At 28.9% G+C, this 16,374-nt stretch overlaps 1 protein-coding gene across 1 annotated transcript in view; it reads left to right on the top strand.

Moving 5' to 3' along the window:
* The window catches only part of LOC124354525, a 52,722-nt gene that overhangs the window by 5,507 nt on the left and 30,841 nt on the right, over positions 1-16,374 (top strand). The window contains exons 4-8 of the mRNA XM_046805055.1: positions 3,876-3,965; positions 4,567-4,623; positions 6,118-6,223; positions 8,169-8,305; positions 10,223-10,439. Of these exons, the coding sequence (XP_046661011.1) occupies positions 3,876-3,965; positions 4,567-4,623; positions 6,118-6,223; positions 8,169-8,305; positions 10,223-10,439 (607 nt within the window). The remainder of the gene's footprint in view (positions 1-3,875; positions 3,966-4,566; positions 4,624-6,117; positions 6,224-8,168; positions 8,306-10,222; positions 10,440-16,374) is intronic.

The following is a 16,374-nucleotide window of genomic DNA, read 5'->3' as shown; positions in this document are numbered from 1 at the left end:
TTTTCACAAAACGAATTAAAATTAGTTTCTTACTCGTTGCCGCATAGTAAATAAAGGCTTATAAATATCTTGCGCTTCCTTAAAAGAAAACATTTACAGAAAGTTGAACGTACAATTTATTGACTCTTTTTTATGAGAAAATGTAAGGAGTGAGAAACGCGTAAATGTTCTTTAACAAGTACATCATGTGACTTTAGTTAAATTACCTGCAATTTATCCCTAACTTCCCGGTGATACAAACTTTGCCATCACAGTAACCGTGTTAGTTGTGATTGCGGCTCGGAGAGCGCTCAGTCGACCACAATGTCCCCGTAATGGTAAAGTTTTTCAGGAAACTTTCGAGGAAACTTTGTCAATACTTCACTAACTTGGCAAACATTGTCGATCTAGCTCTATCTTTTGCCCATTTGATCAACAGGTGATACTGTTTCTAAAGAAGCTTATGGAGTAGGAAACACACTTTCAAGTGTTTTCTTTTGTAATTTATCGTATTTATGGTACCTTCATATTGCAACATTTCACTAAGTAAAGTTCTCACCACCGTAATATTTGACATTTTGTATCGTTTTGATTACCTGTGAAAAGTTATTCTATTTTAATGCGGTGGTAAGAATCTCTGGGCACTTATATTGCTATGACAATTTTTAAGTCTTTCTTAATCCTGAAAATGTTTAAATTGTCATCAATATGAATTCGACACATGTATATATGTTTTGGTTTCTGAGAATATTAAAGTATATCATATATTCGGTTGTAGATGGTTCGTCGGCGAACGCAGACCTATTTCGACCTGTATTATGTAGTTCAGTTTTAATAATTAGTGTTATGTCTAGTTTTTTATTATGTGCAAGTTTTAAAGTTCGTGATGTTAACACACAACATGGTGGTTGTGATTCCTGACCTACGCGTGTCAAAACGCTCTGGCAATATTTGTTTATTTTTAACCTAGTCTGTAATTATGCGTTAGAAACTGAAGGAGTGATCGGATTGTAAATCTCGAAACGTAGTGTTACTGATTGTTTGTACCACTGAACGATGGAAGATGTCCTGAAAAGTCCTGGTTCCTTCACAGGAAAGTATAGGTACAACATAGAGGTAACTTGTAAAATTTGTTCAACGGTTTTCAATAAATTTGGCAGAAACAAAAATTTTCTATTATTTTGGAAATTTTAATTTAAAGAACCAAATATGACATGAAAAAGAGATTTTTTTCCCCTTAAAACATTGCCCTGCTTCGGTCGTAAGATAAATAAAGGAGTTCCATCTTACTAATATAATACATAAATTATAAGAGTATTACTTGAAGATATTTTCAGTATTAAATGAAATTTAACATTAAAAATTTATTTTCAATTTCGAAACCGTTGCTTGGATTTTAAGTTGTGAGTCGTTTTGGAATAAATAAACTTAATACATATCCTTTCTGGGACTTAAAAAAACCCATTTATGTATAGTATATTTATGCATCACACTAGCGGTGCATTTGGTTTTCAATGATAGTATATAAAAATGTAATGGCATAAGAAAGTTCTATGGTTGATATGTTATAATAAAGTTGCCCAAATTTGGAAGCTCTCTGTACTAATTACTTAATAGGTATCCAAACTGCTGCAAGCACAAATATATGTTGTTTTTATATATTTTATTTATATTCATTACCATATAAAAACAGAAGTATGTTGTAGACATTATAATGCACGCCATAACCAAACAGTTAAACTAATTATCCATACACCAGAACATTGTGAATAAGAATATTCTTACGCAGTGTAAAACAAACTGAAATTTTGGAAAAGATGAGAAACCTTCAAAACTACTTTAACATAGTTTTATGTTAGTAAACCAATGTTAATTCTGGTCTAAAATCTGGTGAAAATTACGGCAGTTATCTCGTTTACTCATACCATCAATGGATATTTAAGTCAGAAGCATACATTACCGTAATTTGAAAATGTTAAAACCTCGTTTAAAGTACAACGGGGCATAACGCAGATACATTATTGAATTGTAATCAATCGACTAATACATTTTCTAACACCACATTTTGAAGACTAAAAACGTGTAAAATTAATTTCTACATCACCTTACTTTAATCAGTTAATCCTAATGGAAAATAAATAAATCGATAAAAAGTGATAAAGTTTCACAAAATGCTTAAACTGACTAAGAATCAGATGTTGTAATAGATATCTGTTCCAGAAAAACCAACGTAATAGTGAATCAATAAATGCCCGTCCATCTCATTAGTATTAATTGAATAACTACCTATTCAAATATTTACTCATTATCACTTTGACTGTACTTTCAACAGCTCATTCAATGATCACACAATCTGAAGTTGCACGAATTAATTTATATTATTTGAAGTAAAACAAACTCACGGTATAATATTAATATTAAGACGAGTTACAATAAAAAGTAGGAACTGAATGTTTTAAAGCTGCGCCTCCATTTTGTGTATCGAAATTTCAGTCCAAGTAGTGTTTTTGTTGTTTTTAACAAAGTGGGTTAGGAGTGTTATTATTTGTATAAATAAAACGTTAAATTTATGGGATGTAACGGTACAAATGTATCCATTTTACCACCATTACCATTATTTATTGACTAGAACAAAAATATATATGTTTTACTAAATGTTTTTATAATTTCTCATGGACGTGAATCCTGCCTTGTTTAGAATAGAACTCTAGATTAGACTATAAAAATACCTATGGACAAGGTATGAATGTGTCTAAACACTTATCACGTAACAGGCTCTTTTGAAGTTGCATGCATATTTTCAAGTCTACATTTAATTTCACTCTAGAAATGTTCTGTAGACAGATATACAGACAGACAATAACACAACAAGAAAAGTTTAGTCACTGTCGTGACTAACAGGCTTTAATGGCGCTGAGGCAAATTCCGTGTTTTTATATGGAATAGCATCAAACTCACTTTTTTGCTTGTTAAAAAAAAGAAATTTTCAATTATATAGATCACTTTCAAGATATCGTGCGGACAGACAGACAGAAATAAACATTTTCAGTCGCTCGAATGGTAGGCATTACAAACGCTAAGCGAATAAGGATTCTAAATATTTTATTTCCTAAACGCTTTGTGAATGAGAAGATGAATGACGTATACGTACTTTGCAGATCTAGTTCAAGAAGTTTTATTCGTTATAATCGACTAATTGTATGAAATAATATAGTTAAAAAATTATGAGATGAACTATATTTACTAGCAAATTGCTACTACTAACTGATGTACTATTTAATTCAATTTAATATTAATATATATATTTAATATATATAATATATTTTAACAGTTAAGTAGTGATGTACAGTATGTTTGGTAACCTCCTACTTGTATAGCAAACTAAAGGGAATTCTCAATATTTCCTTCATCAGTAACTGCATTTTTGTGACAATAAAGAAAATTATAAACTAACAGGGTAATTTTATCAAATCAAATCAATTTTATCAATTCATAAATTAACGAATTTCCAAGTAAAATTTGTATTGTATTTATAAGCGCTGACAATTAATTCCTTAGAAAATGAATACTTTGTTCTATATTACTAATTTAAACTGTAGTAATAAAGTTAATAAGACAACCGTAGCATTTATAAGACATTTATATCGTGACATTGATTTTTTAAGATAACTAAGTAATATATGTGGACAAGTTTCTTAGGTGAGTAGAATAAATATTAGTAATAACCATTATTGTTCGCTTTAATTTGAATGTTACTGCCTGTTGATATTCCTACTATTTTCTTTCTAAAATTCAAGAACAATAGCAAGTATCGTATTACTTAACATTCGTTGATTTATGAGTAATACTGTATTTACATAATTACGATAGACAATACACATCGATTATTTTTCCAGTTCCTCCGTGAGTCGCACTTCATGAAGTACATGATGGAAGAATCCTGTCATCCCCGATCTCCTAGTAGAAATATAGTATTGAGGCAATTTGTAAGTATAATTTGTGGCGCTTGGTTTTAAAATACCACGTGACACGTTTAGCGAATGTGTAACTTTACTACTGATAAAATAATTAAACCAACCAGAAATATGATCACAAGTTACCCGCCCTTTTAGAATATATAATCGAAATAGAACGCTTTTAGTAGAGCTGATATACACGAGGCAAAAGACTTAGAGTTTGAAGAATCCTAAGTGTGACCAAAGCACTTTGAACATTAATACTCTCCTCGAATTGTACTGATTCTCACCCTATTATGTGCCGTAATACCTCACAGAGGCAGCTTCACAATGGGAACGGCGAAAATAGGAGTACAAAGGATACTAAGAACTACAAAAAGGCAGGCGATTACTCATTTACTATAGGTTCTTTATAAACTACATACTAAGAGTAAATAAATAGTTTTTTTTCCGGTTGGTTTGAAATTATTGTTAAAAAGTGTTTAGATAGTATTAGAATAACAGTAAAAAGCGGAATATTAAACAAAAATGCTTTAAAAGATAATTTTATCTTTATATATTATAGTTGTGTTTGTTTAAATGTGTGTTTGCAAACATAACATTTTATTCTAATGTGTTTATTATATTGCAGGCATTTAAAGTAACATGGGTATGGTTGATGTCAAAAGTGGCTGACCTTATTGATACCGTAAGTAAATTAAGATAACTAAATTTAGATAACACTTAATACATAGATATTACATCCTAATAACGGCAAATTCAAATATATACTACGCATATAATAATTAGTTTTATTTTTATTAGTTAACGTAAATGCGATATTTAAATACTATGCCATCTATTTAGGAAACATACAGTTTGTTGAAAATTTCTGGTTAAATGGTTCAATAATACAAAATAAGGGCGGAGGGGCTGGGAATAAATCTCACTGATTAGGTTTTAATATAATATATTCTACCTGTGGTAGTCCGTACAATAAAGCGGTTTCCATTTATATCTCTTTCACGATAAATGAGTAACAAACCAATAATAGAATAGTAAATACTTTTATTTGTACATATTTATATATTTTATTATGTCTACATTAATAGGCTTTATATTAGTATAATGAACAGACAACTAAAAACCCATTTTAATTATTTTTATTGCAACACTCGTACAGGTGTTTCGGTATTCAACCATCATCAGTGTTCATTGACCTTTAAATAAATATTAAACCACTAAATGTGCACTATTTAAAAAGATGTTAAATTTATATAATACAGTTTTAACACTGAACTAGAATCCTGTATTTAATATTTTAATTTTTTTATTGGGTTTTTCTTATGTTTAGTATTGCTATTTAAATGTTATGAGGATCTTTCTTATAATTTAACTGTTAGTGTAATTCTTCTTTTGTGCTCAATTTGTCACCTTAACATTTGATATCTAGAATTTCAAAACACATCCAAAAAAATGAAAAAAATGTTAAATTACAGTCAGCTAATCCTAAATAGACCCTTACAGCGACAAATTTGCAGCCTTTTTATCTGACGGTGATGAATTATAGTTTATTACGTCTAAGTTAGGACTAATAGAATCTTTTAATAAGTTGTACTATTTTATATTTTAACCTTTTCAATAGTCTGACATTGAACCTCTAAAAAAATTATCGAAACTAAAACTCAAATAATATCATGAATTCCTCTCTAAAACTTTGTATATATTTATTTTAATAAACTAAAGACACTAATGTGTTTTTTAATATCCACCATGTGTGATCTTGGAAATCACTAGTAAGATATCTACTTCAAAAAAGAGTTTTGCCTTTTGGATTGTAAAATACTTAAGATTATTGATATTATTATCTCAAATTATACCAATTAATAATGGTACTAAGATGGCACTGAGGAGTATGAATACTCTTATGTCAGTGGTATAATCCACAAATAAAAATGTAAGTTTCGCTTTGGTCAGTTGTGGCACTTGTGCGAACTCCAACGAAAAATGTCACTTAACACCCGCCAACTAAATTAAAGGGAGGCATAAACTATACATGTACACGTCTTGTATACTCAAATAATGTAGGGCACTTAAAGGTATGTTATCAAAAATATTTAGACGTCACATAAGTATGTGTGTAAATTCAATTAATAATTTACAGAAACACAATTCCTAATTGAAAGTTCTATGTGTGTTTTAGGTATTTTTCGTGCTTAGGAAGAAGCAGACCCATATATCGTTTTTGCATTTATACCACCATACGCACATGGTTCTTATTGTGTGGCTGTACATGAAATATGTCAGAGGTAATTATATAGTTAATTTATTTAAGAGAAATACTCTAGATAAATTCTTCTTTTGTATGTGAAATAACACATTGCCATTTTTTAAACTTTGATACATATTACTTTTTGTTAGTGTACATTCATATTACTACGTGTTTAAAATGTGACAATAAAAACATTAAAAGTCGTATCCAAAGACTTTTAGGAGTCTTCACGATTTACAGGTAATACACTCAATACATATGCTGCAAAATTTGTCAAATACTTTCTGCATGCCAATCTTGTAAGGATAATTTAATTTTGGATATTTTAAATTGTCATATGTTACATAAATAATACATACCTCTTCGAGGATTTAAACCTACCCTCTTCTTTATGTGTGGAACTCCTAAGTAATATGAATATCTTGTATAAACTTGACTGGTACAAAAACAGCATAAAACACAGAACGTTGGAAATTAACCCACACAATATCACTTCACAGAACCACACATCAGGTAAAACGGAAAACTAAGAAGAAAATATATGTCATCGCTTGATCTGGAACAAAAAGCAGGAGAAGTATATTTAGGTGGGGCAAGTATAGGGGAGATACCTGTATTTTTCTGGCTTCAGGTTTAAACACTAGAGCCTAATTTCGTTTTGTGTTTAAAATTTTATTAGCTCAGTTATTTGTTAATATTATAGTTAAGCAAGGTAGCCTAACTTCAAGACAATGTTGAATTGACGGTTAATGTGCTTATTTTGTGTATGGATCGTCATTATGTGTTCAGTTTATAAAAAATATCCTCTCCGTATATTATGTTGTCTTCAACCTACTTCAGTAGATTATTTCTAAACCAGCAATTTCATACTTTTACTGGTCGTCTTTTTATATTTATTTTATTTAAATCCTAATTTCAGTGTTATTTTTGCTTCGATTATGTTTTAATTTTCAGTTTTTGTTTATCTTTATAATGTTGTCTTCTTTTCGTGGATTATCTTGTAGATATAGATCATTCTTGATATTATTAAGGGAAAAGGATCTAAAAACTGTCAGTTTTGCACATAAATTCTCGCACTGCATAATAATTTTGGTTTAAATAGTGATGTTATCGGACTTTTAATGTAATCAAATAGTCTAATGGAAAATTACTTGAAAACTATGACGGAAGCTAAAACTTTTATGAGACAGAATAAAAAAGATTCATCGTCGTAATCATGGACCAAAATCACCTTAAGACTTTATGTACTAAACCGTAACGCAGGAATAATTCTAGTAAAGGTACAGTTGTAAATTTAATTACAATAGTTATTAAAATGTAATGGTATAAAAAGATATAACTTATAGTACACATTATCAGACTACATTAGCATTAATAATTATTTACAAAAGAGCATGTTATATAATTAAAACAATTTGGTTATGTGAATCGGGGACTAAAGTAGTGAAACTAACCACCAACCATGTCACTGCGAAATATCCCACCCACTGAACAACACATAATGCACACACTATTGAAAGTTATAGACAGAAGAACGTCAGTATATGTACCACATGTTGCAACATGGCACGTCATCCAAAACTAAAATCTACTGGATGGTAATGGTTAGTAGAAGTCAATTAAAAGAACCGAAACCTACTATCCTTCCAAATTTCCATACCACAATGATAACTTGTAAACAAATAACATTGTATAACAACAATGATAATGTAAACAAAGAACATTGTATAACAACAATGATAATGTAAACAAAGAACATTGTATAAAAACAAAGATAAATTGTAAACAAAGAAAATTGTATAACAACAATGATAAATGTAAACAAAGATCATTGTATAACCACTATTATAATGTAAACAAAATGACTACATTTTGTAGTGAAATAAGCATTTTATAATACCAATAATAGCAAGTTTGCAATAAATAAAGTGATCCTATAAAAAGTTTACGGAAGAAATGTAATACTGTATATTTCATTACAGGTGAACAGGGGATTATGATTGGCCTAGTGAACTCTGCAGTGCACATTATAATGTACAGTTACTACTTTCTCTCAGCTTTAGGTCCTAGAGTACAACAGTATTTGTGGTGGAAAAAGTACATTACATGGCTACAACTGGTAAGATATACGATATAATACTTGAAGATGGGTTTTAAAGTAAAGTATCTTCGAAAATATGCATGTAATATTGGCTTACAAGTATTGATGATTCTATTCCTATCTAACTAATTAATATGAATTTCGTCTGATTATTACTGAAGTAGAAAATATTACACTTAGTACATGAATATTGTGTATAAAGGTTTTAATAGTAAATATCTAGTAATGATTATAGTAAAAAAAACTAGAATCCCATATAAAAGGGTTAAGTATTGAAATATCTTACACTGATAAGGCATAGCTGAAACCCATATATTACGAACGTTTTTACTTTCTAGATTCCAAAACCAGTATTTTTGGAACTGTTAAGTCCAAAATTGCAGATAAAAACTGAAACTCTACATGCTGGATACAAATATTACAAAATAGTACGGACACAAAAGTGCAAATAGTGTATAGTTTTAATAATGTGAATTAACCCCTTCTAAAAATCTCGGTATTATAATATTTTATTTAGCTGAATTTTTCGTCGCGAATGTCAAATACTACATCATATAAAGACCAAAATGTTACAGTAATTATACAGAAAAATTATTACAATAAATGTTATTATTAAATATTAAGTTTAGTTGTATTTAAGTATTTTAATTTCTTTAAGTTTTTCACTTGAAATGTGGTTATATTTATAGGCCTAACATGTTTTTTTTACATTCTAAACGCCACGCTCTGTTAAAATCAGTGGTAATTGATATTGCCATAATATTTTATGATATTGCCGCGTGTTGTACATTATTTACTAGATTATATCATTTGAAGAATACGAAATTGTTTATTAATCTTACCCATAATCTGTATCTCTTGAAATGTTGGGAATTCATAGTTTATAAGTAATATCCATTATTTAATATGTTATATATATTTCAATAAAATATATTTCCTTAAATTTGTATTTGCTTTTGGCTTCTATCTGCTGCTCCTGTGACCTTTAAGAGAGAGTTATTATTGAAAAGTCACACAAGGCCTAGTGCTACTTAAAGGTTTATAAACTTTAAATTTCTTATCTGCAGATTTAAGAAAAGTTGCATTTAAGTTGTGTCTATCAAATCTTACACTATGTTTTCACAATATAAATGTAAACTTATTGAAAATATTAATAAAATTAATTAAACATATGGTTATTCTTTAATAAAACAATTTTTACACAGAACAGTTACTTACACTTCACAGGCTGTGTTAATTAATCATATGTGTATGCTGTTAAACTTTAGAAACCAGTGAATAGTAGCCAGGATGAATTTTAGAAATAATGATAGCCTATATGCTAACCAAGGACCTTAAGAATGTCCATTTGAAATTTCATTATAATCGGCATAGTAGTTTTAAGATGACAGTGATACACACACGAATATAGGGCAGACACATTTATATTTCTATTATATAGTATATTATACATTATTATGAATATATAAAAAATAAAAGTAAATACGTCACCATCAAATACAAATATTAGATTGTTATTTTAATTACATAAAATTTAATAAAACACGTTTAATTATAGTGCTTTAGAAACATCTATTTCCTAATTTTCATTCCATGATATTATGGAGCACATTTATATGTGAAATATAAATTCAAACATTATTATTATTATTTAATTCATGTTACTTCGATTGATTTGGAATTCCATGTATGATAGCCAACGTTTTGTGTACGAGTAATTTAAAGTTTAACATATGTAACAAATATATTAATAAAACTTCAAAATGAGGCCTATACCTAAATCTGTAAAATGTTCATAATTGTTACCGTTTCAATATCATGTATATTTACAATTGCAACAGTGTACCATGGAAACCATGGATGATTGAATTTAAGACATGTAACATACCTTAGTTATGAAATAGTGTTGTTCAATAAATAATTATCTGCTTTCAGTTTCAGTTTTTTGTTCTGATGGTGTTCTTCATGGCACTGCTGATATCTTGCAGTGTACCTCCTCTTCAAACAGCGTATAACGCCTATGCCTTCCTTCAGGGCGTCATATTCACGGTGCTCTTCATGAACTTCTACTTCAATTCCTATTCTAAACCAACAAAGAAATCATCCAATGTCTGTCAGGGCAAGGAAATGAACGGAAATCTTCCAAAACTGAGTTAAGCTATTTCGAATTCAATGTTTGATCGACTTCACTCATTCCATTTAAGTATTTTTTAAGAAACACTTGATCAGGAACTCATATTGTAAATAGTATGTTATATTACGGTCGTATGTTTTAGTTCTATACAACTACTTGCAATTGAAAATCTCACAGTTCGTAGGCTATTAAAACGTATTAGTTAGCTTAGTACAAATTATAATGTAGTTTATTTGTTCAGGTTACATGTACGTGTTTTATTTTTTAAATCTGGCTTATAATATATAAGTGTTTCTTAAGTTAATGATTTAATAAGTCAATAATATAACCTTAAACATTTATGAATGTAAATGATCAATTCTAAAGTGAGCTACGTGTAGTAGTCCATTAGGGAGTTTTGGTCTTAAATAGTGTTAATAATATACGAGTATAAAATATTATTGTACGCTACTTTATAAATGTTATACCTTTTATACAAACTGCTTTAAAATTTTTCATTAGTAAGTATATATTTAAAAAATTTGTTTTAGGAAAATAAATTAAAACTACTATAATAAAAAATTTAAGTTGTATTTAAAAAAAAAACTTTTCAAAATTACTATAAGAAAACATTTTCAAAGCGTTGTGCTATAATCCTTATTTGGTATTTAGAAACCGCTCTGAGCCTTCTATTGCACATCTTGTTACCATGTGGGTATCAATACCAATAGTAATTCAAATTAGTGCAGTAATTTTAAACTGGCTAGATATTAATTGCCCTCTTTTTTTAGTTATTATTACATTTTTTGTTATTTATTATGTTGTTTTTTTTAAATCAGGTATACTATTAGGAACATTGCAATTTTTGTAATAATACCTAGTCTTGTCTGTGTCTTTTGTAATAGTTAGTTTTGAATTAGTAGATTATATTATTTTTTATTTTATATTTACGCAAATTTATGGTTTATACTTACACATTTAATGACGATAGCAACAACACAATCAGGTTTATAGCATCACTGAGTTGGAATAAAAAGTATAGGGCACCATATAGGTTTATTAGGTATTTCAGAACAGTATTGAATAAATAAAACTTATATGGTAGACCAGATACATATACACATTGACTTTTAATAATTGTTTTATAATTCAGTGAACCTACCCTTTATGAATGAATAAATCACATTCAAGTTTAATATGAGCAACAAGACTCTCGAACAGCTGTTTTCTAACAAAAATATTTCCATACGTACTTATTATTTCTTTTAATATTATACATAAAATAAATTTGTAGAAGTGGCAATTGCCTAATTTAATTTCAATAAATATTGCTACTTACACACATGCAGTGAATGTCAATAAAAGGTGTTAGACATGTATTTTATCCGATCATATGTTAGGTTTGTTATTCAAACACATATGTGACAGAAACTATCAAATACAAAATAATTGAATAGTAAAAAGTACGGGTTCAATGGTGTAGTGGTAGCGCACTCACCCGGCAAATTAGAAATTCGAGCAAGTACTTTTGTGATTTAATGTTTATTTAAATTATCTAATATTATAACATTTTATGAATATTCAAGTGTTTTTATAATTTTAAACAAATGTTTATTCCCAATTTAACAGTAGCTAATGTTAGGTTGTATGTTGAATAGACTATGTATACCTACCTCTATATTAAGTAATTATATGGTTCCCTTTTGTTGAACTTATTTCATTACCAGTTAGACATTTTCAGTTTGTGAGATTAATTAATGGTTATGTGGTAAATATTTACTTTTCTCTTTAGCTCTCTTCATTTTCATCAACAGTTAAGGATATGAACAATATAAATAAATATTCTCACCGAAACTTTGTCAGGAGTAATATATAATATAAACCTTATATTTTTCTTTTAATCTTAATAAAAACAAGCAATTCTTAATGCATCAGTTAAACGTAACAGGTTGGCAAATATAAATAATGAACAACTCAAATATGGAATAGTTGTAATTTTTATCTTATGTTGAGTCCATCGACTTTCTTGGATTTAAAAACAAACGGAAGATATTTCTATTTTTATTATTTACATTAAATATGTATTCGGGTTAAAATTAAGTAGATAATAATAATTATATTAAATTTAAAAGAACTGTCCAATTATTTTGCTTTATGCGACATAGGATGTTCAGATAAACCCTTTGCAGAACCTTTAGTGGTATATCAAAGTAACAGTTAGTACCGCTTTTTTATGGAGATTATTTTTTACCAATATTACCTTTTGGAAAAAGTTTGTATCTCAAATGTTAGGTATATAAAACACTATTTACAAAAACAAAAGCCAATCTTTATATTCTATAGTTACTTAAAGACAGAGTTTTGTTTTAATTGAAGCTTCGTAATATTGTGTATGATCTTCAAATCATTACCCTTAGGGAATTTTACGCTTAACTGTAGTAAGAAATGCTAAACAGAATATTATTGTACGCATTGAATAATTTAATTATGAAATCCATTACTGTTAACATGGTAAAACCATAAATTTAACACTGCCTAAATAGCTAAATTATTTAATATATTTACCTACTAGTAAATAAATTCGTTATAGATATAATGTAGTAAATAGTAATTTTGTATACCCTTGTAGAATAAAAAGTTTATAAAATATGAGTTGTTTATTTTCAATGCATTTTTATACATAACGGTTCTATGACGTGAAGGACATTCAATGCTAATGTTAAGTTAAGCTCCACCTCCTTATATATTTTACACTAGAAAATCAGAAAAGCTCTTTGGTAGTTATCTGTGATGTAAAAACTATAAAAGTGTTTGTTTTAAACGTCTCCGCCGTTGGTTTTGTTTATCTTTTCAGATGAAATTTTACTCCAAAATATAAAAAGTAAAGATGTCTTATTTTATCAGGCGAAGTTAGTGCTAAGAAGCCCTCAATAACACTTAACCTGAGGACCAACGGCTTAAAGGTGACTTCCGAACCACACCAACGGCCGGACAGGCCGTTATAATATTATATAATATAAAATATTATGAAGTTTGTGATAGTATCAGATCATACACTGCACTAAGTGGAACCAGAAAAGAAGCCAATCCCAACATTCCAATATTCTTTTAACCGTAATTTCCCAAAAATAAATAGTTTTTAACTCATGTTTTTAAATACTAAACATGTACTTGAAATATATATATCGGGTTAAGAGCTAAAAATACAGTTTGAGGTATTACATTTTTATACAGGTATAGATAAGAATGCACATAGTATTGATAATAAATTTATTATTTTATAAAAAATACTTTAAATTATACATGGTATAATTAATCAAAAATATATGAAGTTTATCGACAACCAATAAGAAGAAAGAAAATAGTAAACTAAACTACCAGTAATAGAAATAGTAAACGGAGTGGTATGGTGCCCGTTTACAGGTAAAGGGCTTTCCCTAAAATCAATAAATTAAGGAAAACTATCTCGTAATACTAAGCACTTGGGCCATTGTTAGCTAAGCGTTAGGAAACCATATGAAAACCATTTTAGTTTAACTAGTAGTCTTTCCTCACACTATCTAGGAAACGAACAGACCAATTGATTTTAAAATTTTTGCTACCAGCAATTGTAACAATGAGATCAATGATGATGCACGTCATACTATGAGAATTGGCTGAGCGTTAAGAGATATATTTATTTTGGTCTTATAGAAGTCAACGAGAAAACAGCAGAATAAATCGATTTGTGAACAAACTGAATAATACTCATATGACATTTTAACATGAGACATATAAAAGCATATATCAAACTACTCCAGCAGTTAAATATTCGTTAGGTGATTTCATATATTTTTTATTTAAACTCTGATACAAAACTGGAATTAATGAACAAAAATTTGAATGTATCATGTTAGAAGATATCTGGAGAAAGATATGATAAGTAGACTGAAATTTTGCATGAAACTCCTGTTGCCCCTTGACAAGAAAGAGTTCTATATAATGTTTAGGACTAATATATTTCAATGCATCAAACAATAATGAAATAAATTATTAAAAATTTACTGTTTAAAAATTACCTACTCATAACTTTATATTATGAATTTAAGCAATTCTTCAGTATAATTCTATGCATATTATACAAATTACTAACGTATACAAATATAAAATCATACCATCGTAAAGCAACTAGTACCCTCTAGCTGGTACTCGTGGCTTTGCATGCAATTTTATAAATCAAAAGGCATTATAATATTATTAAAATTGCTTATGATGTAATATTACGGAGTCCTATGACGTTTTACATACGTATCATCAGGTAAATATTATTTTTGTACTAATGCTTAAGCGAGTACAATGTGGAACCTTGACTCTCCTACCATATTTTGCACGTATAGGAGCATTTCTGGTCTGATTAGTTATATTTTTGTCATTGCAGCTGATTTAGCCTTGTTGCTCCGATTATTAATATACAAATAAATAGTTTTCGGGAACCTACCTCATTTAAAAAGTTTTTAATTCTAGCCCTTGTCATACAAATTCGGTCTTGGTCTTTGCAGTGGTATAGAAGAATTTTACTTGTCTTGACGAAGACAAACTATATACATACGTAGGACTGAAAAGCCTAATAAACTTAAATCTTATATAATCTAGGCGGTTTAAATGCATTTTCGGTGCCATAGTTGTTTTGACCGGTGCATTATTGTCCCGAAAAAGGTATATACATATGTAGCTCTCGGATGTCTAGTTAGGTAAAAATCGTTGACTTCCGGAAATACTTCTAGTCACATCCAAATAAAATATTCGTAGGTTTGCTACGGTCTAGATGTACATCCGGCCTAACTCATATCTATTTCCGGTATAAGAGTTGTATCCTGTGTAAGTTCATGCAACATTTCAAAATAATCGTTTGTAAGGTTTTGCATTATAGTTCCATTTTTGGACTGAAGATTACGAAGAATAGATCATTGAAGCATGTTATTGTAAATTTTTTTAACGTTTTCCCTTAAGACAATGTTAAAATCCTATATTTTTAATTGAGAGAATTCCACCAGTTTGGAGTACCTTAAATAAATATATTGACAGCTTTATTCATTAAGGTTGGTGTTGTAAAAGTTTTTAGATAACATACAGTACATTAAATGCTTTTAATTGGTCACTGGTGGAATTTAGAGGGAAAGTTAGGTATTAACACTGCAGATATTAGTGAAAGTTATACATTAAGTCTTTGATACATGAATTAAAATACTGATAAATATACTTATTATTTTACAAAATTTAAACATAAGCATATGTTTTGGCAACTGTCACCTTCATTTGAAATTACTCAACAGTTATTTAGTTTCAGTTAAATTAAATTGTGAAACATAAATACTGGCATTTATTCCGAATTCCAAAATGCTCCGGATGAATTTTTTTTAATAACCGTGACATAAAGTTCATAAAAACCTTCCACGAATTCCAAAGAATTTGCCGATTTGCGATTAATATTTACTTGTGAGATGAATACAATAACTATAACCTTATGAGTAATTGTTTGAAATCGTAATTTGTATTCAATAATCAGCCGAAAGTTTATATAGAGGATTTATGAATATATTGTTTTGTAGCGTTTTTTTACAGTAAAATAAATGCGTACAACTTTCAAATAACTTCTTACAGTATTTTAATTTATAACATTTAATTTAATTACGAAATTAGTTGATATGACTAGATTTCCTCTTTAAGAATCATTAACCTCATCTTATTACTTCTTGTATCAACAGCCACATACGTTATTGGCCGAGCGTGCGTTAACGAAGCTTATCGCTTCGGGGTCGCGAAGAGTTTAATTACTTTCTGTTTGCCTACAAGATATTGTTTTAATGAACTTCCGTAAAGTTTTAAATTTTTTACGTTTGATGATGTCATAAGTTACTCCGCAGGGTTTGTGTGAGCATCAGCAAAAAGGTTTACTGTAGTCTTGTGGGTTACCATGACGGCACAAATAAAGTAG

Source organism: Homalodisca vitripennis, chromosome 1 (genome assembly GCF_021130785.1).
Source record: "Homalodisca vitripennis isolate AUS2020 chromosome 1, UT_GWSS_2.1, whole genome shotgun sequence".
In the NCBI taxonomy this organism is placed as follows: Eukaryota; Metazoa; Arthropoda; class Insecta; order Hemiptera; family Cicadellidae; genus Homalodisca; species Homalodisca vitripennis.
The sequence above is the reverse complement of the archived record's forward strand: the minus strand, read 5'-3'. Positions and strand labels throughout refer to the sequence as shown.